This window comes from Cyprinus carpio, chromosome A21, assembly GCF_018340385.1.
Source record: "Cyprinus carpio isolate SPL01 chromosome A21, ASM1834038v1, whole genome shotgun sequence".
NCBI classification, from domain to species: Eukaryota; Metazoa; Chordata; class Actinopteri; order Cypriniformes; family Cyprinidae; genus Cyprinus; species Cyprinus carpio.
The window spans coordinates 10,915,553-10,942,711 of NC_056592.1; the positions used below are offsets into that span (position 1 = coordinate 10,915,553).

Genomic DNA, 27,159 nt, shown 5'->3' on the forward strand with positions numbered 1-27,159 from the left:
AATTTCACTTATCTATTACATCTAAAGTCCTTGAAGGGCAAACCTTGTCACCCTGATGTGTTTTCACTTCTTTCAGACAAACAGATTAAGGAACAGCTTCAATTTACAGGCCACAAAGGCTAGTATATTGCTATTGGTACTGGTACTCTGCTCTGGTGACTGGGAATGAGACGGCCCAAACCTTGTACCAGTATGACTGAAAAAGATGGTGAGTTATGTGGGTTGAGCTAAGCAGATAGAGCAAACTGACTTATAAAAGGAACTTGTCTTAAAATATCTGGGTTTTCTGATACATCAGGGGAATTGATTAAAATGTTCCATTAACCACAATGATTTAAAAGTGACAAACCTGACTTTAAAACAATATTAATCAGCTAGACAGATAATTAACAACATTAATATGTTTAGTATATGGCTACCAGTGACAAGCATTGTTTATTTTGAGTACTATATCCTTCTAAAAATATACGGCCAATACAGTAAAAAAAAAAGATTGTTGCATCAGTTAAAGCAGATGTTTATCACATTCCTCCAAAATCTTGTTCACTAAGGTCAGTCATGTAACTCATAATAACTGTTTTGATTAACATACATGCTATGATCCCCAGGTGCTTCACAGTTGCTCATCCCTAACACTAAACCATATGGTATAAGGACTAAATGATAGACGTACACTTTGTTTTATTTCAAAAATAATAGTCAGATGCAAACATGTAAATCCAATCAGATCCATGGGGTTCCTGCATTTAATACCATTTTATGATAGACGTACACTTTGTTTTACCTCAAAAATAATAGTCAGATGCAAACATGGAAGATGACAACTGTTGCAAGGCAGTGGTAATGATTAATGGTGGTAATGCTTATTGTAAAATTTGTGTGCTTGATCTTCCAACTAAAAACCATCAGTGCTGTATTTTTTTTTCTTAACATCTTTGCAATTTTGCACAATAAAATCTGTGAAGATTTAACACTGGGACTAATTTAAATTTGTAGAATAAAATAAACAGATAATGGATAATAAGAGCTGTTTTTCTACTTTTATATAATCAAAAGGCTCTAAATATACAAATCTAAATATTTATAGACATATACATGTGCATCTCAATAAATTAGAATGTCGTGGAAAAGTTTATTTCAGTAATTCAACTCAAATTGTGAAATTCGTGTAATAAATGCACACAGACTGAAGTAGTTTAAGTCTTTGGTTCTTTTAATTGTGATGATTTTGGCTCACATTTAACAAAAACCCACCAATTCACTATAGAATATGGTGACATGCCAATCAGCTAATCAACTCACATGAAAACACATGAAAAGGTTTTCTGAGCCTCCAAAATGGTCTCTCAGGTTGGTTCACTAGGCTACACAATCATGGGGAAGACTGCTGATTGTCAAGCAAAATCAATTCAAGAATTTGAGTGAACGTCACAAGGAATGGACTGAGGCTGGGGTCAAGGCATCAAGAGCCACCAAACACAGACGTGTCAAGGAATTTGGCTAAAGTTGTCGTATTCCTCTTGTTAACCTGTTAACTGTCACCCCGTCCCGAATACGGGACGCCTACGTTTACTTCACTAAATCCTTATCTAATCATGACAAACTATATATCGTTGGAAAAGGTATATGACTCCTAAATAGATATTTTACCAATGTTTTTTGTTAGAAATTATGTAGGAAAAGTAATAGATTAATTTATGACAAGAGTGCACCCTCAAAAATCTAAATCATAACAGGAGTTCTGACCTTGTCAAAAAAAAGTCTTCTTCGTTGCCTTTTTCTCAATCACACTTTAGAAATAATCAGAAATGATATATCAACTGAAAACTTAAAATCTCAAAATCTCATCCTTTAAAACCCATTTTAAAATCAGACATTTCATTACCACGAAAATGGTACATCAATATCATGTTATAAAATGTTTTTGTTCATGAATTATAAAAATTTTAGTTTGGAAAGTGCAGATATTAAACATTAATAAATACAAAGAACAGATATGCGTTATTTAAACCACTCCTGAGTTACGGGTGTCATGATACGTGATAAATGAGTCACCTATTGCCACCCCTGAAGTCTAAATGTAATGTTGGGGTTACGGGGCAGGGCTAAGGCAGATAAAACCAACATGGCTAAAACCTAGAACGTGTCTCGGGTCTTCTCCATACATCACAACGAAACATGGTGTCAGAAGTAAAGTTCTGAAGAAAATAAAGCAACGGAAAGTGTAACGAAGATGGAAGGATTAAAGCCACATGCAGGACTTGATTTATTGCATGGTAATTTGTCAGTAAACTGGCAGAGATTTCGACAAAGATTTGAGCTGTACCTAGACGCAACTGGAACTGGTTTGAAGAAGATGATGATAAACAAAATCTGTCTAAAATAATGGAGAAATTTGAAGGGTACTGTAACCCGAATGATAAACAAAATCTGTCTAAAATAATGGAGAAATTTGAAGGGTACTGTAACCCGAAGAAGAACATAACCTATGAGAGTTTTTCACGTGTGTGCAAGGGGACATGCCAATTAGCCAATACATTACAGAACTAAGCTAAAGGCAAAATCATGCGAGTTTGGACTGTTGCAGGAATCTCTGATAAGAGATCGAGTTGAGAGAGAGACTTTTAAGAGAAGTTGACATGAGTCTCGAAAAAACTACCCAGCTGTGTATCGCATCAGAAATGACAAAAGCTCAGATGAAGCAAATGCATGATGAAGATAACAACGCATATGCCTCTGCATGTGAAAGCAAGCACGTTGATGCAGTGAAACATAAGCAGACACGCAAAAACGAGTAACGAAATAAATACAAACCGAATGAAAAAGACAAAGCAAGCACTTTTAATTGCAAAAGATGTGGAATGGAGCATGCATCACGCAATTGCCCCGCATATGGCGTGCATGAAAGAAAGTGCATGCGGTTGATGATGATGTCACAGATCAGAGACCTAGTCTGTTCGTTGGTGCAGTGCAAACGCAGACAGGGAGAGATGAATGTTGTCTTGAAACTAGAGCACAAACATGTCAAATTTAAACTTGATACTGGTGCGCAAGCCAATGTAATCCCGTACAGCCTGCTGTGAAGAATTGGAAAAAAGAACATACTCAGACCCACAAATGTGAAACTGTCAACATACAACCGGAGACATAATACCTGTGAAAGGAAAGTGTAACTGGACAGTGAAATATAAAAAGGAAAAACTCATGTACTGGAATTCATTGTGGTAAAATCAGATGCTAAACAAATATTAGGAATTAATGCATGTGAACAAATGGGGCTCATACAGAGAGTGATGGAATTGAGCAAAAGTGACAAGATGGATATCTTCACAGAGTACGCTGATGTGTTTGAGGGCATAGGTTGCCTGGAGGGCAAGCACACGATCCAAATAGATGAAAATGTGATTCCGAGAGTTCATCCACCCAGGAAAATTCCAGTGACCCTGAGAAAAAACCTGAAAATAGAATTGAACAGAATGGAAAAACTGAAAGTAATAAAAAGAATTGAAGAGCCCACACAGTGGGTCAACCCCATAGTGATTGTGGAAAAGTCTAATGGGAAATTAAGAATATGTTTAGACCCCCGAGATCTCAACACAGCGGTAATGAGAGAACACTACCAGTTACCAACGGTAGAAAAAATAACAAGCAGACTCTCAAAAGCCAAATAATTTAAAGTGTTGGATGCAAGTTCAGGTTTTTGGCAACTCAAATTAGATGAAGCCAGCTCAGACCTTTGTACATTCAACACTCCTTTTGGCTGCTTCAGATTCCTCCGACTCCCATTTGGGGTCAACTCAGCTCCAGAAGTTTTCCACAGGACGGTGAAACAACTTTTTGAAGGAATTGAAGGTGTTGAGATATACATTGATGATCTTTTGATCTGGGGAGAAACAAAAGCACAGCATGATTACAGACTGAGACAAGTGCTAGAGAGAGCAAGGGACAAGAACTTCAAGCTGAATAAGGAGAAATGCAAGGATGGTTTGAAACCTGATGAGACCAAATATCACATCTTCGCAAAGGATGGTTTGAAACCTGATGAGACCAAATAGAGGCTGTCAGAAAAATGCCCACTCCAGAATGCAAAAAGGATGTGGAGAGATTTCTAGGCATGGTCACTTACCTTGCAAAGTTCATTCCAAACATGTCACCTTTGCGTGTACTTACCAGAGATGACGTTGCCTGGCAGTGGGAGGCAGAACATCAGCGCGCATTCAACAAATTGAAAATAATGCTCACTGAGGCTCCCTTGCTCAGATATTATGATGTCAGTCTGCCAGTAACACTTTCTGTCGATGCATCTAAAAGTGGACTGGGTGCTGTTTTACTTCAAGAAGACAAGCCAGTGGCTTATGCATCGCGTGCATTGACTGAAACAGAACAGCGTTACGCGCAAATAGAAAAGGAGATGCTGGCGATTGTGTTTGGAGCAGAGCGTTTTCATCAGTATGTTTATGGAAGAGAGGTAGACGTACAATCCGACCACAAACCGCTGGAAGCAATAATGAAAAAGCCATTGAGCAGCGCTCCAGCTAGAATACAGAGACTGTCGATGAGATTACAAAAATATCAAGTGAACGTACAGTACAAGCCAGGTAAGGAGATGTATATACATATGGTAATGTCAAACCTAACTGTGTCAAATGAAAACTAGATGAAACTAGAAACTAGTGTAGCATATCAGACCCGAACCAGACAAATTAAGGCACAGAAAGGCAACAGGATGTCCTGAAATGAGGAGCAAAGAAAAGGATGTGATTCTGACAAAACTCACAGAGACAGTGCTAAATGGATGGCCTGAAATGAAGAGCCAAGCAGCAAAATAATTACAAGGATATTGGAACTTCAAAGAGGAAATCTCAGTTGTGGATGGAGTTTTGTTCAAAGGAGAATGGCTCATAGTTCCAGCATCAATGAGAGCAGATATGCTAAAGCGAATTCATGAAAGTCATCTAGGTATAGAAAGCTGCAGACATAGAGCGAGAGATGTGCTCTTTTTACCTGGAATGTCACAAAGTGTAACGGAGATGGTAAACAACTGTAATGTGTGCAGCACATACCAGAAACACCAAACCAAAGAGCCATTACATCCACACAGTGTTCCTGAAAGACCCTGGCAGAAAATAGGTGTTGACTTGTTTACCTTTGACCAACAGGAGTATCTACTCTTAGTGGATTATCACTCCAAGTTCATTGAAGTCGAGTGGCTGAGAACAGATACAAGAAGCACAACAGTCATCACCCATCTGAAGTCACAATTCGCCAGACATGGAATTCCTGAAACAGTAATTTCAGACAAAGGGCCATAGTTTAGCTCACGTGAATTTCAAGTTTTTGCGAAAGAGTGGGCATTCTTAAACAAAACCCCAAGCCCCCATCAAGCACAGTCGAATGGAATGGGGGAGAGAGGAGTACAGACTGTTAAAAACATGCTAAAGAAGGCAAAGGCTGATGGAAAAGATCCTTACCTGTCTCTGCTGAACCTGAGAAGCACACCCATGGAGGATATTGGAGCATCTCCAGCCCAACTGTTGATGGGTCGAAGACTAAGAACAAGACTTCCGATGACATCAGAGTTGCTGAAGCCTAGCATGGTAACTAACCCAGTACAGCAGGTGTTAGAAAACAGGCAAAAGAAGCAGAAGGAATATTTCGATCAAAGATCCAAACCTCTTCAGAAACTTCAGGTTGGCAACAATGTAAGAATATGGCAAGATGGCACATGGAATCCAGCTGAAGTTACTGGACTTTCTGAGCAGCCAAGATCTTATGTCGTTCAGACACCTTACGGGAAAGTGTACAGAAGGAACAGAAAGTTTTTAATGAAATCAAAAGAACAAAGTGACACACCAAGGAAGGACACGGACAATCAAAATGTGACTGAACAAAAGGGTTGTGACAACACAGAGGAAGAACAGGAAATGGACACTCAAACATGGAAAAGAGATGTCAGTCCCACTGAGCTCTCAAGTTTACCTGTGAGAACTACCATCATACCACCACTCAAAAAACCAAAAAGGCTTATTGAGGAGTAGTTCAATGATGTATTTTTTCCTTAAGTTAAACTATGCCACAGTTCAAAGGACAGTGTTATATTAAATGAAAACCTGACATGTTTTAAAGTCAAAAAAAAAAAAGGCTGTTGTGTTATAATGTGCAGTGATACACATTTGTTTTGTAATGCTGGGTTATATACAATGTGACTGAAGTTATTCTGTAGAATGTTAAAAAAAAAAAAAAGATGTCATAATACGTGATAAATGAGTCACCTATTGCCAACCCTGAAGTCTAAATGTAATGTTGGGGTTACGGGACGGGGCTAAGGCAGATAAAATCAACATGGCTAAAACCTAGAAGTGTCTCGGGTCTTCTCCTTACATCACAACGAAACAACAGACAACATCAGAGGCGTCTTACCGGGGCTAAGGAGAAGAACAACTGGACTGTTGCCCAGTGGTCCAAAGTCTTCTTTTCAGATGAGGGCAAGTTTTGTTTTTCATTTGGAAACCAAGGTCTGGAGGAAGGGTGGAGAAGCACATAGCCCAAGTTGCTTGAAGTCCAGTGTTAAGTTTCCACAGTCTGTGATGATTTGGGGTGAAATGTCATCTGCTGGTGTTGGTCCATTGTGTTTTTTGAAAACCAAAGTCACTGCACCCGTTTACCAAGGAATTTTGGAGCACTTCATGCTTCCTTCTACTTACCAGCTTTTTGAAGATACTGATTTCATTGTCCAGCAGGATTTGGCACCTGCCCACACTGCCAAAAGCACCAAAAGTTGGTTAAATGACCATGGTGTTAGTGTGCATGACTGGCCAGCAAACTCACCAGACCTGAACCCCATAGAGAACCTATGTGGTATTGTCAAGAGGAAAATGAGAAACGAGAGACCAAAAAATGCTGATGAGCTGAAGGCCACTGTCAAAGAAACCTGGGCTTCCATACCACCTCAGCAGTGCCACAAACTGATCACCTCCACGCCACGCCGAAATGAGGCAGCAATTAAAGCAAAAGGAGCCCCTACCAAGTATTGAGTACATGTACAGTAAATGAACACACTTTCCAGAAGGCCAACAATTTACTAAAAATGTTTTTTATTATTATTTTTTTTTATTGGTCTTATGAAGTATTCTAATTTGTTGAGATAGTGAATTGGTGGGTTTTTGTTAAATTTGAGCCAAAATCATCACAATTAAAAGAACCAAAGACTTAAACTACTTCAGTCTGTGTGCATTGATTTGATGAACCTGTACAGTATATTTGATTGAAATGTCAGTAATAACTGAAACAATTCGAAATGAGACCATGCATTTATTGAGATGCACCTGTATATTTCACATGCTTTTTGTTCCTCTACATTATTATACTGTTTGTGAACATTTAGCTCATTTTCTGAATCATTTTCTGTAAAAGCCCTCTGATTTCATTTTTCTGAATCATTTTCTGTGCAATATGTGTATAAATGGACCATAATGAGATGATTTCCTAAATTCCTGTGTGTTGCAATGCTCGATTCATATATGATTCCTCCTAGTATGTGTGAGTTCAGCAATGCGTGAATATTTTACATTAGCAGTGATGGCTTATGAAAGACATCTGACATTAGACTATCACTCAAAGCTGAACAACTTTTCATGCTCATTGCATGTTTCTTGTCAAATAGGATGACATTGTGAAAAATTTAATATTGATAAATGGTGTAATGGTGACAACTGGTCAATGGTAAAACTCTCATGTGACCAATAAAACTCTCATCTCAGCTTTCTATTTCATTTTATTTGGGCCTCTTTGCTGAAATTACTGTATCCTATGTAAAGCCTACTATTGCATGTAAAGCATCATTAGAGTTCAGAAGGACATTTTGGCAGACATGCGTGCCTCATATGGTTTCTTTGATTAACTTCACTATTGCAATGCTTTTTGACATGCTGTACAGCAGATAGGGCTCAAGTGACATCCCAGAGGAGCTGTAATCTTTTGGCATTGGAGATTATTATAGTGCCACCTCTTTAATCTTTAATCTATGTCTCAAAACTTAAAGGGGTGCTATTATGCTTTTTCACTTTTTCAGCTTTAGTTAGTCTGTAATGTTGCTGTTTGAGCATAAACAAATATCTGCAAAGTTACAAAGCTCAAAGTCCACTTCAAAAGGAGATTTTTTTTTTTTACACAATTCACTTTTCAAAAACTACAACTAACGACTCGTTTGGACTACAACACATATTTGATGGGATTTGTGATATTACAAATACCAACGAATGGGATGAGACCTGGTTGAGCTGCACTAGAGAAGGTAATGAGTGTTATCACTATGTCGGAGACACCCTAGCTTTCCAAAGGCAGACAAACTTAGAGTGGTTACAATTATCCAGGTTTAAATCGCGCTCAAATTGATTTGATATTGACACAATATTTACACTGAAGCTCGCAGGTGGCTATGGTAAGGGGCATGACATTTCCTGACCAGGCGCCAAGTGCTGCCAATCACAACACACACTGGCCCAGCTAACCAATCACAGCACATTTTGTATTTTAGAAGGCGGGCCTTCATTTGATACAGGAACTATTCAAACCGTTTATGCCAGGCTGGGGAGAGAGGTGTTGTAATAATGTAAAATATGTGAAAAATAATGTGTTTTTCGAACAATCTAGTATGAGAGCCTGTTCTAGTACACCCCCAAAGCAAAATCAAGACTTTGTAAAAGAGCATAATAGGACCCCTTTAAAGAAGTGCATAAAAGAGTTTTAAAATCATACATTAAAAATATTAAGTTATGAAGAACTTTGTTCTGTTCTGCATTTGTGTTCTGTGATGTAGTCTAAACAAAATATAACAATTTATTGTAATTAGTAAAACAGATTATATATTCAATGGAAAACAGGATTATAGGTGCAATATATAGTATGTATGTAACACTGCAAATTGGGGGTAATCGAGGGACTGGGTCTAAATTATATTTCATTTCACTTCAGTTTTAGTTTCAAGAGCAAAAACACAAGTTTGTATAAAGCAAGTAAAGAGCAGTATGTGATTTTCTATACAGATACTTTTTTTTGTAAATCATTTAGAATTATTTTAACAACAAATTCATTGTTAAAACTCATATCAACATTATATTTTATATATTATTTTCTAAATATATTTGATAAAAAAAAGAACCTTTTCTGAAAAACACAGCACAAAGACACAAAAGCAATGTTTATTGAACCCCTGGGGTTAATTTTGAACCTCAGAGAATTTTCCGGAGCACAATAAAAGTTATTTATATGCACATCAATGAACTTCAGTGCCTCCATTTCATGATTTTCAACATGCAAGATAGCAACTCACCAGCAATGGTTTACCAAATGTTTTTGTAGAGACTGTGTGTCATTTTTGGAGTCCTATTTTCAAGCTGGAAAATTGCTGTTAGTGTTGATCAGTGGTGGTTGGTCTCAACTTGGAATCATTTAGGAATCAAATCAACATGATTTTTGTTTAGAGATAAATTTTTGGATTAACATTAATAGAATATGGACAACAAGACCTATTTTGCAGTCTACACTCTGATGGAACCAAGAGGCTCCAAATCTTATCGACATATATATTTTACATGTTTTCTGGCTCTTTATGCTTTTATACTGGTAATGAACATTTGGCTCAGTGTAGTCATTGTTTTGGATAGAGCCCTTCATGAACCAATGTACATTTTTCTGTGCAATTTATGTATAAATTATATATATGGAGCAACAGGATTTTATCCTAAATTCCTGCATGATTTAATTCTGGATTCATATGTGATTCCTTCTTTTATGTGCGGCCTCCAAGCTTTTGTGATCTACAGTTCAGCTATGTGTGAGTGTACAACATTAACAGTGATGGCATTTGACAGACATGTGGCCATATGTCAACCTTTGGACTATCACTCAAAACTGACTAAAAATACATGTGCCATATTACTCGTATTCTGTTGGACTGTACCATTTATTTGTATGTTCATTGGAGTTGTGTTGTCAAATAGGTTGGCTGTGTGTAAATATCATATTGACAAATTATACTGTGACAACTGGTCAATAGTAAAGCTCTCATGTGAATCAGTGGTTATTAATAACCTCATGGCATTAATTGTTTCATTATTTTATATTTGTCTTACAGTTCTGATTATTGTGTCTTATATAAAACTTATTGTTGCATGTAAATCATCTCTAGAAAACAGAAGAAAATTTTGGCAGACATGTGTTCCACATTTATTTTCATTGATAAATTGTAGTTTTACTGTATTTTTTGATGCCATGTGCAACAGATATGGCTCAAGTGATGTCCCAGAGAATGTGTACGTTGTTTTTGCCCTACTGATGCTTATTTTTCCGCCTCTTTTTAATCCTTTAGTCTATGTATTAAAACTCAAAGAGGTACGTAAAAGAAGTTTAAAAACATGTGTAAATATCATATAATAAATAATTAATTTTACTTGGCCCTGTTTGCTATATAATACTCACTCATCCATAATTATGCTAATAATAATTTATGCTAATTTTACTTATTTAAAGTTTTAGCAAAAAGCTTTTTGTATGCACACGCGCACTCTTCAAAAACTGCTCTTTAAATCTAAGAACCAGAAGACAAATTCAATTTGGTGTATATTTGAGATATAGATTGGACTAAATGTCAGCTTGCTTATTTTGCTTAACATAAGGATTTATAAAGGCCACATCATACAAACAAGAAACTATGCTTCTAAACAGGCTGAGAACTGTCATTTCAACTAGTGATGTTTGGTTCTTGACCGAATCATTCTTTTAAGTCAATTCTCAGTAAGTAAACGGCCAAGCCGGTTTACAAACCGAACTGAATCAAACTTTAGTTCCGGGTTGATGATGCAGGATGCACAGCCGAAGTAGCACGTTCGACTCAGAAACCAAATGAGCCAGTTTAACCAACTGTCAAAATTTGCAGAGAGTTACTGAGGACTCAACAAAAACGAATGAGCCATGGCAAAGTTTGCCGAAGATTACTGAGGATTCTGATGAGCGAGTTGACAATACTGTGCAAGCATGGGGAATGTACTGAAAATATGCTTATTATAACTGTTATTAATTTACATTTTATTAAAACCTGCAAAACTTTTCTGTCGAATGATGTAAATACATTTTACAATAGTTTATTGGGCATGCATATTATATTTAAAGTTGCTTACGTGAAATCAAGGAGTTTATAAGACTGGTTTATTCTTTCTTTATACTTTAGACATGTAGAACATATCCGCATTTGTGCATCAGTGTCTGTAATGTGTGCTGTAGGTGCAAAACTTTTACGAATCTTATCCAAGTTGTAGGCTAGTCAATATTGGTCAGTCAGTCGTATCTGACATAAAAGATCTGTGAATGAAACTGTGACCACAAACACCATTAACTTGGCAATAATCAATAATATGCATTCACACAAATAACTTAATTTCTTTTAATGTTTCAATGTGTTGACACAAATGACTTATTTGAATTTTTCTTTGATACAACATGGCACTGAGCTGTTAGAAAAGAAATGCATAGAGACGTACTGTACTGCTTGATGACGTCAGGAACTGATGAATCTGCTTTATGAACCAGTTCAGTGAGCCGATCTGCCAATTGACAAGCTTGTGCTGCGATTCTATGGATGTTTTGCCTGCCAGGTCTTTGAACCAGTCATATTACTGAAAACTATGAATTGTAGCCTCTAAATTTGATAACGCACAACACCATTGGTTCGAAGCACTGTCAATGCTTTTTAAAGCCTTTTTACCATGCCAGTAAAGCTACTGAAATCTCAATTTACCAGTTGCTAATTGCAATGCAGATTTTTTCAAATAGGATAGACATCTCGACCACATAACATCTCTGTTCATGGTATGTAAACACTTAATTCTAGCTTTTAAAATATTGCCCTGGTCACACTGAGCCAATATTTATTCTGATGACTTTTGTGTGACTGATCATGCTGTAGCTAGTATGAGTAGCCTAACAAAATGCTTTCTCTGTCCAGATTTGACTACAATAATAATAACTGACACTTCAAATCAACATTTACATTCCAACTTTTACTAAATGTAGTCTTTAATAATGTCTGAATATATATATATATATAAATAAACTGATATAAGTAAGACTTTATGTCTTACGCCTGTTTCACACATACTCCGTCTGCAGTGCGTATGCGTTGCGCATTTTTTTAAACACCCATGTGAACGGATTAGAGCGTTCATGGTCCGTCAGTGCATTCCAGGAACGGTATGTCTGCAGCAGTGCAGCCATTGTTTAAGCACCAAAAGGCCTCCAAAGACAATTTTTAATATAACTCAGACTGGACACGTCTGAAAGTCCCCTTAAAATAATAAAAACATTAAAGAAAAAAAAAAATTATTATTGAGCTAATTGTTCTAATTCTAAGTATAGATTTATTCGTTAACCACTGGAACATTAATCATAACTTATATACGATTTACTGGTCATCTAAGCTTGATCTATGGTTAATAAAAAAAAAATTCTTCTTTCATCGGTTTACTCTGTTTGTCCGGATTTTCTTTTTGGTTGAACTTCTCCTTTAAAGAAAAAAAAAGGCTTCAGTGCTCTTTGAATTTTCCCTAGAGTTTATTTCGTAGAGCGGAGAACTTAAACTAAGCAAAAAAGTTATTTATAAGCGAGTCAGTTGTCCATAGTGCTTTCATTTCATAAATGTGAGTTTTAGATCACAATTCAAGGTAATGCAATGGTAATGTTTGATTGGCGTTAAAGCTCATTGTATTTTAAAAGCATGTATGCCATATTTTCAAGTTGAAGATGATGTCAGTAATCATCAGTTACTTCTTGTTGTTGAATACATGATGGATAATATGACACATTTTACAGCCTACACTCTAATGGAACCACACAATGCTAAATCATACAGGTATATTTATTTCACATGCTTTTTGTTCCTCTATGTTATGATACTGTTTTTGAACATTTGGCTCAGTGTAGTCATTGTTTTGGAAAAAGCCCTTCATGAACCAATGTACATTTTTCTGTGTAATCTGTGTGTAAATGATATTTATGGAACAGCAGCATTTTATCCTAAGTTCTTACACGATTTAATATTGAATTCATATGTAATTCCATCTTACTTGTGTGCATTGCAGGCTTTTGTTTTTTATACTTATGTTTTGTGTGAATATTCTACATTAGCAGTGATGGCTTATGACAGACATGTGGCCATATGTCAACCTTTAGACTATCACTCAAAAATGAACAAGTTTTCATGCAGCATTTTACTTGGCTTATGTTGGGTTATACCATTTCTTATTATGTTCATTGCAGTTTTCTTATCAAACAGGTTGGTACCATGCAGAAATCATATTGAAAAATTGTTTTGTGACAACTGGTCAATAGTAAAACTTTCATGTGAATCAACTGTGATCAATAACATTTATGGATTTATTTTTATTTCACTATATGTTGGCCTTGTGATTGTAATTTTGATGTCCTATATAAAACTTATCATTGCATGTAAAGCATCATTAGAATGCAGAAGGAAATTTTGGCAGACATGTGTGCCTCATGCAATTTCATTGATAAATCTCACTGCAGCGATACTTTTTGATAACATTTATAACAGATATGGATCAAGTGATTTGCCTGTAAATTTCCGTATGTTTTTGGCTTTAGAGATAATTGTAGTGCCACACCGCTTTTCAATCCTGTAATCTATGGCATAAAACTATCAGAAGTTTGCAAAAGAGTCCTAAACTTATGCATGAATTGTACCAAAGATGACAAAGACTGAAGTATATGCTGTAGTGTATTCTGTCAGGGGAAAAAAGTGAACCTGTTGCCTGGGCTTTTATGTAAAGATACAAGTCAAGGAAGATATAAATCAAGTGACAATCATGTTTTTATCTTCTCATCCTGGAAACCATTTAAAACTTTGCTAATGGAATAAATGTACACTGAGCTTTTACAATCACAAAAAGCACCTTGGCAAGATGATGTGGACTTGTATCACCCTGAAAGGTGTTTTTTATTAACTGGACTGATGATTGAACGATTGATTTGTTGATTGTAAAAATGACTGTCTGAATAAACTGTCTGTACATTTTCCCACATTTACACAAGTACTTTTCAAACAAACATAAATGTATATTTATGAAATTTTCTATTTACATTATTTTTTTTAAATGCTTTTGCTTATTGATAATCTTCCACTTATTCATAAAAAAAGTCCAATACAGCATAGAATCAGAAAGATGCACACTGCGGCAATAGTAAAATATTAATTTATATATACATATATGTTGTATAATCAGTAGGGTTGAGTACCGAAACCGTACTAGAACCGATTCAGAACGCAGATTTCGGTGCCTCATTTCAGTGTCACTTAAATGCCCAAGCGATTGATTTAAATTTTTGTCCTGGTTCTCTTATATGGATGTTAGAAGCATGGGCACTGTTAGGCCCTTTTTAGTGGGGATATAGCGATTAGCTCCATAAACTGTTCACAAATTTGTGATCGCCTTAGAGTCTGCCCCTTAAATTTCATAGGAAAGCTACGGCAGACTTCGTCTCCTCCCCATCTTTCAGCACGTACTTCTATCCGCAGACCGCGGGAGTGCAGTGCGAGCGGACTCAAACAGAAACAGAGGACACAAGGGTGTGTGTTTATTGATAGATTGTTATAATATCTGTATCTGTGCAGTGCTTTGTCATAAATACAGTTTGCAAAAGGTCACGAGGGAAGCAATCGGTTTCCCATCTACTGTAAAGATCTTTGCTGCGTTCACCCCATATCACACCACAGCTGTTTTCCTCCAGTGAAAATCTACCCCTTAACACATACAGGTGCATCTCAATAAATTAGAATGTCATGGAAAAGGTTCATTTATTTCAGTTATTCAACTGAAATTGTGAAACTCATGTATTAAATAAATTCAGTGCACACAGACTGAAGTAGTTTAAGTCTTTGATTCTTTTAATTGTGATGATTTTGGCTCACATTTAACAAAATGCCATATAGTAAGAGAAGAACAACTCGGGAATTGAGAGCATCAGGAGCATGTGAAATGCTATGTATATTTTTTATATTATTTTTTTAATGTTCTTTAATGTTATCCATCATTTTCTTTGTGACTCTTTTTTTTTTTAAGTATCAGTTCAGGCACCGTTTAGGCACCAGTACCATTTTAAAAGTATCGATTTGGCACCAGTATGGTAAAAAAAAAAAACAATGGATACCCAATCCTAATCAGTAAACCAGAATTCTTACTAGAGATTTAGGAACTCCTCTGTTGTGTTACTTGAAAAATAATTTTCATGATTTACACGATCACAAAGCTTTAGAGCAGGGGTCTAGCCAAACCTTTTTGTTGTTATACATTTTTTTTTTTTTTTTACCAGGGAGCTACTTTTTAAAAAATATAAGCTGCTGAGAGCTACCAATGTTATACAATACTTAAATCATTTAAATAATGTATCAATCCAAACTGTTATACACAGCATTGTACACAGCAATGTGCTGGAAATATTAAAAAAGTACTGATACACACGCTGAAATAATTTTACCAAGTTTTATGACAAAAGCCAACAAATAAAATTAGCAGCACTATGCACTTTTTGTTTACTTAAACAGTGAAATAAAAACATTAAAAATGATGGCTGGATTTTAAACTAACAAATAATATTTATAACATGTTATCTACTGACATGCAATACATATTTAAATAAAATTATAAAATTTCAGCCTTTAAAACTTTTTTTTATTATATTAAAAAGGATGAGTTAGAATGATAAATTAACAGTTCAACATAAGTTAATGTGCATTCTAAAAAATCTCACAACACTTCTGATAATAAAGTAGCCTATTTTTCTATTGACCAGTTAAGATTTACAACAAAAATCTGGTCTGATTTTCGCATTGGTCTGAACAAAATATGGCAGACAGACTGAATGAACTCAATGTAAATCCACAGTTTAACAGCAGATGGCGCTTATGAACTGCAGAACAGAGCTGTTTCCATGGTAACCTCTGTAAACAAAGCTGCCCTGGCTTCTTAACACTGCTTTATTGTGTATTACACAGAGGAAAGATGGAAAGAAAATTCCATCAAAACTTTTCTGAAGACAGTCGGTTTCCTATTATGCATTCATACAAATAATTAAATCATACAGTACATTCTCTTAATAACTTTGATTAGAGCTGAACTATATTTACTGTGAGTTTAAATATACGGGACAATTAAAATAACCTCATGGCCGATATGTCAAGTATGACTTGGCGAGCTACCCTCCTATCTGGCCACGAGCTACTGGCAGCTCTGGACTGAAACAGACATGCAAACATGTTATAATTTGTTTTATGAATGAATTGTAACAGAACATTTGAAAAACATCCATGTACAACCTGTCAGCATTATTGTATTATAATATGTATTAACATCAGTAAGCCACAGTATGATAAAACATTCCAGAAAAAAAATAAAATTATTACATATAATAGTTTTGATGTACTACCCTTCACTAAAAAAACACTAAAAAAAAACAAATTATAATAGTCTAAATGAGTCTACTCCACCAATCTACTGTGATCTGTTATAAGCATGAGGGTCCCATCAGAGACTGTTCTGGCGGTTGGTGTTGCATGCAATATATAGTGATATTCTCAGTGTTATACTCATAAAACAGGATACACAGGTTTTAACTCATTCAACATACTTCTGCTTAATGTTGACACTGTGAGATATGCAAAAGAAATCTACCGTATCTCACACTCTCTACACTGTATATAGTAGAACAACAGCCCCATACACCGCCCCTCTACTACACACTCACACTCACACACAAAAAAAACCCCCAGATACCAAAAGCCGATACCCACATTGACCAGCGTGTGACAGAGCTGTGTCCAGAAAAAAGAAACACTGACCACAGAACAACAGAGAGTAGTATGGAGTTGTTAGAGATTAAGGATGTCTATGAAGTACATGTAAGTAATTAATATAATGTTAAACATTCAATTTTCACGCCTGTTTAGCGGATGTGTGTGAGCTGATAAGCAGAGCGCGCTGAGTGGATTGAGTGCGCGGTCGTACAGATGCATGAGCTTGTCGAGTGAATAACTCACAGACATCACTGAAAAGGATGAGGAGAGCTAGAAGGTCAGAGAGTGCGCACTTCTGTTACATGATCGTGATTGCTGTTCGCTCCATTAGTGCATGCATTTGGATTAAACCTAAATAGTAAATATAAAACAAACAAAAATTATAGGAGAATTCACTTTTTTATTTTAAATGTCAATAATACACGATTAAAGCAAAAGTGAATCTAGCAGACTGTATGAAATGCGCTAGGCTATAATTGTCTATCTCATTCTGCACCAATGCAAACGTGTTTAGCTGGCTTTAAAATTATGGTTTTTATTCGTATGCGAGGGTCCGCGTACAGTACGCGCGTACTCATATTAGTTTGTTCCTGCATCATCAGGGCCGTGCAGAGACCTTTGGAGGGGCAGGTACTCAAAGTATAATAAAAAAGGGCACATGGAACACGGCTTTTAATAGCGCTGTGCTCCTTGCTGATACATGTATGCTTCTGTATTAATACAGCAGCAAGTACCTTGACGCAGTTTTGAAAATGAAACACAGAACAGAAAAGACCATTTTAAGTTTAAATGTTAAAGATTTTTATTTATTTATTTGCACCTCTTAATTACTCTGGAATTAGAAACTGAATTATATTATTGATATTATTATTATTATTATTATTGATTTTATAGGGTATAGTGGTTTTGCTGTTGTAAACACTAATGTTGCTGTTATAGAAAAATATGTCTGTCTTATTTAAAATAGAATTCTATTCTAATATTGTTGTGAATTTATTCTTTTTATGAATGATAATGATAATAAAAACAGGATTGTATAGTCTACAGGAAGTATAATTTGGAGGATGAGAAAAATGGCATATGACAGTTTTTCCAGTGTTGTGATAATTATTAAATAAATACTGTATTAATAATTCAAAGTATGTATAGTTTTTAGTCGGAAAACATAAAAAAGACAAGATCCCTCGACACCCTTTAAACTTTTCCCAATCAAACAGCGAGAACGAAAGAGAAGAGGCACCTTTTGTTTATATTGGTGTGTGTAGAACTACGTTAGCTGCATTTTAGATATTTAATAAATATTTTATTTTGATAAAATGTAAATTAGTCCCCCACATTTTATTTGGGCAGGTGTGTTCACATAGAGTTTTCTATATTTAAATATAGATTTAAATTCAAAGAGACAGTATCAATAGTCTGTGCATGACCTGATTTTTTATTTGACCTGATGTTAACACTCTCCTGCAGTGTTTCATTCATACTCGAAGCCAGAGAGCGCTCTTGTGCAGAAAGTCCAAAACGGACTCAGAGAAGTAATAATTTATGACGTGCAGGAAATCCCTAATATATATAAAATATATATATAACATCTGGCTATTGCTGTAGCTGAGCTGAATAAAAAGCAGAAATGTTTTTACTGATGAAACGTGAAGACAATAAACACACGATTGCAAAATATATGGTTTATGTGTGTTTTTCAAGTCATCTCCAGGTAATAAGTAAATAAACTATATGAATAATGCAGTACTGACTGACATATCATTTAGTATATAAACTATACATTTCCTGCCTTATTCTGTGATAAAAAAAAGGAAAAAGGTGTTCTAGTAGCCTTTACAAAACCAATCATAAAATTTTCATTAAGAAAATTTTGAACAAAAATATTATAGCCCCTTGCTGCAACTAATGTTCCTTCCACAGGCTACACACAGCAATATAAACAACAGCTGTACATGCTCTCTTCATGTCGTTCATGTATAATAATAATAATTTAATAATATTGATATACAAGCACACCACTCCACTGAGAACTTCACTTACCGGCAGCCGTGGACGTTACTGAAGGCATCTGGTAGCGCACTAAATTACTAAAGGCAATGGTGTCTGAATGTAAAGGCCCCGATATACTTCAAACAAAATCGAATAATGAACTGATATGAAGTCATTTAGAACAAAATCAGGCCGAAACGAAGTTCATTTTGAGTTCGTTTCGGCAGTTCGAAACAGCTGACCAAAGCGAACTTTCTGGGGGAGTTTGTTTCGGCTCCTTAACACCTTTGAGTTTCCATTGGTCCGTGGCAGTTACGCAATCGGTGGGTGTGTTCTGGAACTCCACCTTCTTTGACATGTGATTTTTTCCCCCCGGTTCGTTTCTCATTCAACAGAGGTCAGGCAAGAGAGAACAATGTCTCCAGCCAAGTCACTGGCAACATGAATACACTGGAGTGTCGAATAGCTGAGCTGGCACAAACATATCTGTACCTGTACGATCGCTCGCAGAGAGACTTTAAAGATTCAGAGAAAGCATTTAATTCCTAGAAAGAAATTGCGAAGCTTGGTGTCGACGACCCGGAGCTATGCAAAAAGCGACGCAGAGAAACATCCGAGACAAGTTTTCCAAAGCCATGAAAAGAATGAAAGGAAAGAGTAAAGATATAAGGTATACATGTTTCAAATAAATGTTAAACCATACTGCTGCTGCGGCGGTTGTTCTTTCAGTAAGCAAATTTAAAGGGTATACAATAAATGAAATACCAAATGAACATACAATAATAAACCTTTGTTTTTATCAAAAGTAAATCATGACACCACATAAAATATAAAAAAGTTTAACAATTTATCCAGTTTAATAAATAAATGAACACTAATAAAATAAAGTAACAAACTGACTCCAATATTTTTTTCCACATCATGCTAAAGTTTTACAGACTATGAGACATTCACACTTCCCATAAAGGACTGATTATGGTTCTTTTGTATTGGAAACATCATACTTGTCTCTGAACTGCTGCTAATCATTATTCTTTTGTCTATAATATTGTGACCATGGGGGCCCATCTCACACCTAAATTGCCTACACTTCATCATTGTTGTGTTTAGGGGATACACGTGAGAGTCGCGAGTCATGTTTACATTAATCTACACCCCACTTCCAGCAATGTGGGGGTGTCAGAATGTTTGAAAACAGTATACCGTCGCTCAGCCTTTTCGAACTTCTTTTTGCCCCCAAACGAAGAATGAAAACCAACTTCGTTTGAAGTATACCGGGGCCTTAAGGGATCATCCCCGATAAGATCATCAGGTGAAAGGTCATCATGTGGATAATTATATTTATGGCTAAATTATTTATTAATTTTACTAATAGTTAGATTGGGCAGGCCTTCACAGAAGGACGTTAAAATAAAATAAAATAAAATAAAATAAAAAATTTCCTTGACAAAAGGGCACTTTGGGCATCAAGGGGAAAAGGGGCAGGTTCACAGCACCCCCCTCTGCAAGAGGAAATTGTATTGTTATTACAAATGAGCTGCTGCAGCTCAATGGGGAGCAGCTCTATGTGCCATTAAAAATAAAATCTGTTTGATAAATAAGCCAACTAACTTGATAAAATAAAATTAATTATAAAATATTATTATTATTATAAATTTTATTATTATATTTTGTCTCTGTAAAATATACCAAAAAAAAAAAAAAAAAAGATCTCAATCACCATGAAAAAAATGGTATCGTGACAAAAAAAAATGGTATCGCACCCTAATTTTCATATAAATGTTTGCCCCTTGGTAATATTATTATAAAATAGGGATTAGTTTCCAGTTATGGTGATGATACCAACTATATATCACCCCCCTAAAATTTATCTGTTAAAAATGTTGCAACTAGACGGATGGACATAAAACACAAATAAAATTATTGGACCAAAAAAACACAACACAGAATCTCTTGGATTACAATTTGCAACTAGACGGATGGACCGTGACTTCCTCTGGATGCCGTGCACAATCTGGGTGTTTATAGCAGCTTGTAATTTTTTGAAAATCCCATTTCCCATGTTACAAATGAACAGTGCCAAGCTATACCTGTTTTGATAAATGAAAAGCTGTTCCATTCATGACCTCTAGACTGGGACTTTGTTAATGTACTGATTGGTTGTCCTGCATCTTCAATAAACAAGCTGCAGGTAGTCCAAAATGCAGTGGCTAGAGTCCTTACCAGGTCAAGAAAAATTCTATTACCCCAATTTTACAGTCTCTGCACTGGCTACCTATTAAGTTCCGTATCAGTTCCAAAATATTATTACTTACCTATAATGCCCTTAATGGTTTAACTCCTGTGTGCCTAACTAGTCTTCTACCATGCTACAATCCATCACGCTCCATAAGGTCACAAAACTCTGGACTTTTGGTAGTACCTAGGATAGCAAAGTCCACTAAAGGAGGTAGAGCTTTTTCACATTTGGCTCCCAAACTCTGGAATAGCCTTCCTGATAACATTCGGGGTTCAGACACACTCTCTGTTTAGGGAAGTCGTGGCCTAATGGTTAGAGAGTTTGACTCCTAACCCTAAGGTTGTGAGTTTGAGTCTTGGGCCGGCAATACTACGACTGAGGCCCTTGAGCAAGGCACCGAACCCCCAACTGCTCCCCAGGTGCCGCAGACCGAACCACCACTGCTCCGGGTGTGTGTTCACTGCTGTGTGTGAGCACTTTGGATGGGTTAAATGCAGAGAATGAATTCTGAGTATGGGTCACCATACTTGGCTGAATGTCACGTCACTTTCACTTTCTCTGTTTAAATATAGATTAAAGACACATCTCTTTGGCCAAGCATTCAAATAATGCATCTCATAATCTTGTACTGTAGTTGTATCTGATCAAATGTGCATTATTATTCTTTAGCTTGGGTTAAACAAATCAGTTTTGCTTGGTTGGAACAGCAGCTACGCTAATTATGTCTCTATTTGTTTCTCTGTTTTTGCCTGTGGTCACAAGCTTCAGTCTGGATTCAGAACACCTGAGAAGACATGATGCCAGCCCCTCAGAGGACCTCAGATGATGCCAACCCTGAAACAACATACAGAAATACCTAATTTTGCTATAAGTTTGATTGCATCATATAATAATTGCTGTTAATAGTGTTCATCACCTGTTTGATTACGTCTTTAACTGATTTTTTTCCGTACATTTCTGCCATATGTACATTAACTAACAGTCACCCCTGATAAGCTACTACTAAATGTTGTAGAAACTTGAATTTCTGTAAAGTTGCTTTGCAACGATTTGTATCATGAAAAGCGCTATACAAATAAACTTGAATTTAATTTATGATGACATGAGCTGAATTATGGTCCGTCCTTTTTATGGCTTTTTTTTTGAGGTTTTCTTACAAGGTACATCCACATCCACTTCAAATCAAATAGTTAAGCTTCTTTCTTTAACCACTTGAACATTTATCATAACTTAAATATGTTTTGGTTGTATTTGTCATCTAAGCTTGATCTATGGTTAATACAAACATTTTTAATTACTTTTTCCTTCAGTTTATTCTGTTTGTCAGGATTTTATTTTTGGCTGAACTATTACTTGAAAGAAAAAAAAAGGCTTCAGTACTCTCTGAATTTTCCCTAGAGTTTATTTCGTAGAGCGGAGAACTTAATCTGAGCAAAATAGCTATTTATAAGCAGGTCAGTTGTCCATAGTGCTTTCATTTCATGAATGTGAGTTTTAGATCACAATTCAAGGTAATGCAATGGTAATGTTTGATTGGTGGTAAAGCTTATTGTATTTTAAAAGCGTGTATGCCATATTTTCAAGTTGAAGATGATGTCAGTGATCATCATTTACTTCTTGTTGTTGAATATATGATGGATAATATGACACATTTCACAACCTTCACTCTGATGGAACCACACAATGCTAAATCATACAGGTATATTTATTTCACATGCTTTTTGTTCCTCTATGTTATGATACTGTTTTTGAACATTTGGCTCAGTGTAGTCATTGTTTTGGAAAAAGCCCTTCATGGACCAATGTACATTTTTCTGTGTAATCTGTGTGTAAATGATATTTATGGAACAACAGCATTTTATCCTAAATTCTTACACGATTTAATATTTAATTCATATGTAATTCCATCTTACATGTGTGCATTCCAGGCTTTTGTTGTTTATACTTATGTTATGTGTGAATATTCTACATTAGCAGTGATGGCTTATGACAGACATGTGGCCATATGTCAACCTTTAGACTATCACTCAAAAATGAACAAGTTTTCATGCAGCATATTACTTAGCTTATGTTGGGTTATACCATTTCTTAATATGTTCATTGCAGTTTTCTTATCAAGCAGGTTGGTACCATGTAGAAATCATATTGATAAATTGTTTTGTGACAACTGGTCAATAGTGAAACTTTCATGTGAGTCAACTGTGATCAATAACATTTATGGATTTATTTTTATTTCACTGTATTTTAGCCTTGTGATTGTAATTATGATGTCCTATATAAAACTTATCATTGCATGTAAAGCATCATTGGAATGCAGAAAGAAATTTTGGCAGACATGTGTTCCTCATGTAATTTCATTGATAAATCTCACTGTAGCGATACTTTTTGATACCATCTATAACAGATATGGATCAAGTGATTTCCCTGTTAATTTGCGTATGTTTCTGGCTTTAGAGATGATTGTAGTGCCACCTCTTTTCAATCCTGTTATCTATGGCATAAAACTATCAGAAGTTCGCAAAAGAGTCCTAAAATTATGCATGAATTGTACCAAAGATGACAAAGACTGAAGTATGTTGTGTATATGCTGTAGTGTATTCTATTAGGGGGGAAAAGTGAACTGTTGCCTAGGCTTTATGTAAAGATACAAGTCAAGGAAGATATAAATCAAGCGACAGTCATGTTTTTATCTTCTCATTATGCTGGAAAGCCATTTAAACATTTGCTAAAAGAATAATGTACACTGAGATTTTACAGTCACAAAAACCACCTTGACAAGATGATATGGACTTGTATCAACCTGGAGGTGTTTTTATTGATTGATTAATTGATCGATCGATAGATTGATTGTAATAATGACTGTCTGAATAACTAACTGTCTGTACATTTTCCCACTTTTACACAAGTACTTTTCAAATACACATAAATGCATATGTATGAAATATATTTTGTTTACATTACTTTTTAAATGCTCTTGCTTACTGATAAGCTTCCACTTATTCATAAGAAAGTCTAGCATATAATCCAGCATAGAATCAGCAAGATGCACACTGCAGCAATATTAAAATATTAACTTATATATACATGTATGCTGTATTATCAGTAAGCCAGAATTTTCACTAGAAATTTAGGAACTCCTCTGTTGTGTAACTTGCAAAATAATTTTTCATGATTTACGCGATCAAAGGCTTTAGAGGCATCAATATATATATATAAATTGTGGAATTGTGCGTGATATACAAATCTAAAACCTTTAAAGCAAAAGTTTTTGTCTCATGTGTTTCAACAAGTGTTAACATTTCAGGATCTCAAAAAAGCTTAAACATTGACAATTACTTGATGCACTGAAACAGACATGCAAACATGTTATAATTTTTTTAATGAATGAATTGCAACAGAACATTTGAAAAACAACCATGTACAACCTATCAACATTATTGTATGAACATTATTAAGCACAGTATGATAAAAAATTCCAGAAAAAACTATTATATATATCCATATATATATATATATATATATATATATATATATATACATATATATATATATATTATATATATATATATATATATATATATAATATATATATATATATATATAATATATCGTTTTCTTTAATGGATTTTTGTCTAAAAAAAGAGCATGTGAATTTGCTGATACACGTATAGTTTATTATGACAAGAGCTAAAATATGGTCCATTCTTTTTAATTTTTTTTTTTTTGTTTTGTTTTTTTGAGGTTTTCTTGCAAGGTACAATTTTGCATATCTACTTAAAATCAAATATTATAGCTTTTTTTAACCACTGGAACATTAATCATTATTAAATAAGTTTTGATTGTATTTGTCATCTAAGTTTGATCTATGGTTAATACAAATTTTTTTAATGACTTCTTTCTTCAGTATAATCTCTTCGTCAGGATTTTTGGGTGAACTATTCCCTGAAAGAAAAAAAAGGCTTCAGTGCTCTCTGAATTTTCCCTAGAGTTTATTTTGTAACTTAAACTGAGTAAAAAAGCTATTTATAAGCGGGTCAGTTGTCCATAGTGCTTTCATTTCATGAATGTGAGTTTTAGATCACAATTCAAGGTAATGCAATGGTAATGTTTGATTGGTGTTAAAGCTCATTGTATTTTAAAAGCGTGTATGCCATATTTTCAAGTTGAAGATGATGTCAGTGATCACCTGTTACTTGTTGTTGAATATATGATGGATAATATGACACATTTTACAACCTTCACTCTGATGGAACCACACAATGCTAAATCATACAGGTATATTTATTTCACATGCTTTTTGTTCCTCTATGTTATGATACTGGTTTTTGAACATTTGGCTCAGTGTAGTCATTGTTTTGGAAAAAGCCCTTCATGAACCGATGTACATTTTTCTGTGTAATCTGTGTGTAAATGATATTTATGGAACAACAGCATTTTATCCTAAATTCTTACACGATTTAATATTTAATTCATATGTAATTCCATCTTACATGTGTGCATTCCAGGCTTTTGTTGTTTATACTTACGTTATGTGTGAATATTCTACATTAGCAGTGATGGCTTATGACAGACATGTGGCCATATGTCAACCTTTAGACTATCACTCAAAAATGAACAAATATTCATGCAGCATATTACTTAGCTTATGTTGGGTTATACCATTTCTTATTATGTTCATTGCAGTTTTCTTATCAAACAGGTTGGAACCATGTAGAAATCATATTGAAAAGTTGTTTTGTGACAACTGGTCAATAGTGAAACTTTCATGTGAGTCAACTGTGACCAATAACATTTATGGATTTATTTTTATTTCACTGTATTTTAGCCTTGTGATTGTAATTATGATGTCCTATATAAAACTTATCATTGCATGTAAAGCATCATTAGAATGCAGAAAGAAATTTTGGCAGACATGTGTTCCTCATGTAATTTCATTGATAAATCTCACTGTAGCGATACTTTTTGATACCATCTATAACAGATATGGATCAAGTGATTTCCCTGTTAATTTGCGTATGTTTTTAGCTTTAGAGATGATTGTAGTGCCACCTCTTTTCAATCCTGTAATCTATGGCATAAAACTATCAGAAGTTCGCAAAAGAGTCCTAAAATTATGCAAGAATTGTACCAAAGATTGAAGTATGTTGTGTGTATGCTGTAGTGTATTTTGTTAGGGTAAAAAAGTTAACTGTTTTCTGGGCTTTATGTAAAGATACAAGTCAAGGAAGATATAAATCAAGCGAAAGTCATGTTTTTATCTTCTCATTATGCTGGAAAGCCATTTAAAAATTTGCTAAGAGAATAATGTACACTGAGATTTTACAGTCACAAAAACCACCTTGACAAGATGATATGGACTTGTATCAACCTGGAGGTGTTTTTTTTTATTGACTGATTAATTGATCGAACGATTGATTGATTGTAATAATGACTGTCTGAATAACTAACTGTCTGTACATTTTCCCACATTTACACACATACTTTTCAAATACACATGAATGCATATGTATGAAATATACTTTGTTTACATTACTTTTTAAATGCTCTTGCTTATTGATAATCTTCCACTTATTCATAAAAAAGTCCAGCGTATAATCCAGCATAGAATCAGCAAGATGCACACTGCAGCAATATTAAAATATTAATTTATATATACATGTATGTTGTATAATCAGTAAGCCATGATACTCAATAGAGATTTAGGATCTCCTCTGTTGTGTAACTTGCAAAATAATTTTTCAAGATTTACACGATCAAAGGCTTTAGAGGCATCAATATATATAAAAATTGTGGAATTGTGCCTGATATACAAATTTAAAATCTCCTTTAAAGCAAAAGTTTTTGTCTCATGTGTTTCAACAAGTGTTAACATTTCAGGAGCTCAAAAAGCTTAAAACATTGACAGTTACTTGATGCACTGAAACAGACATGCAAACATGTTATAATTTGTTTTATGAATGAATTGTAAGAGAATGTTTGAAAAACAACCATGTACAACCTGTCAACATTATTGTATGAAAAACATTAAGCACAGTATGATAAAACATTCCAGAAAAAAAAACAAAAA

The 27,159-nt window shown here is 35.0% G+C and overlaps 3 protein-coding genes and 2 pseudogenes across 3 annotated transcripts; all 5 read left to right on the top strand.

Moving 5' to 3' along the window:
• The first annotated feature begins 5,718 nt into the window (after nt 1–5,718).
• LOC122134753 lies at nt 5,719–8,353 on the top strand (annotated as a pseudogene).
• Nucleotides 8,354–9,513: 1,160 nt separating this feature from the next.
• On the top strand, nt 9,514–10,434 carry LOC109051336 (olfactory receptor 2A14-like). The gene has a single exon (XM_019068885.1). It carries the CDS (start codon nt 9,514–9,516, stop codon nt 10,432–10,434), a length of 921 nt encoding a protein of 306 aa, XP_018924430.1.
• Nucleotides 10,435–12,839: 2,405 nt separating this feature from the next.
• Nucleotides 12,840–13,697, top strand: LOC109051280 (olfactory receptor 2A12-like). The gene has a single exon (XM_019068835.2). The coding sequence runs from the start codon at nt 12,840–12,842 to the stop codon at nt 13,695–13,697; it is 858 nt and encodes a 285-aa protein (XP_018924380.2).
• An 8,958-nt stretch (nt 13,698–22,655) lies between these two features.
• LOC109051279 (olfactory receptor 1496-like) lies at nt 22,656–23,662 on the top strand. The gene has a single exon (XM_042711443.1). The coding sequence runs from the start codon at nt 22,661–22,663 to the stop codon at nt 23,660–23,662; it is 1,002 nt and encodes a 333-aa protein (XP_042567377.1). The 5' UTR covers nt 22,656–22,660.
• A 1,742-nt stretch (nt 23,663–25,404) lies between these two features.
• On the top strand, nt 25,405–26,360 carry LOC122134754 (annotated as a pseudogene).
• Nucleotides 26,361–27,159: the final 799 nt, after the last annotated feature.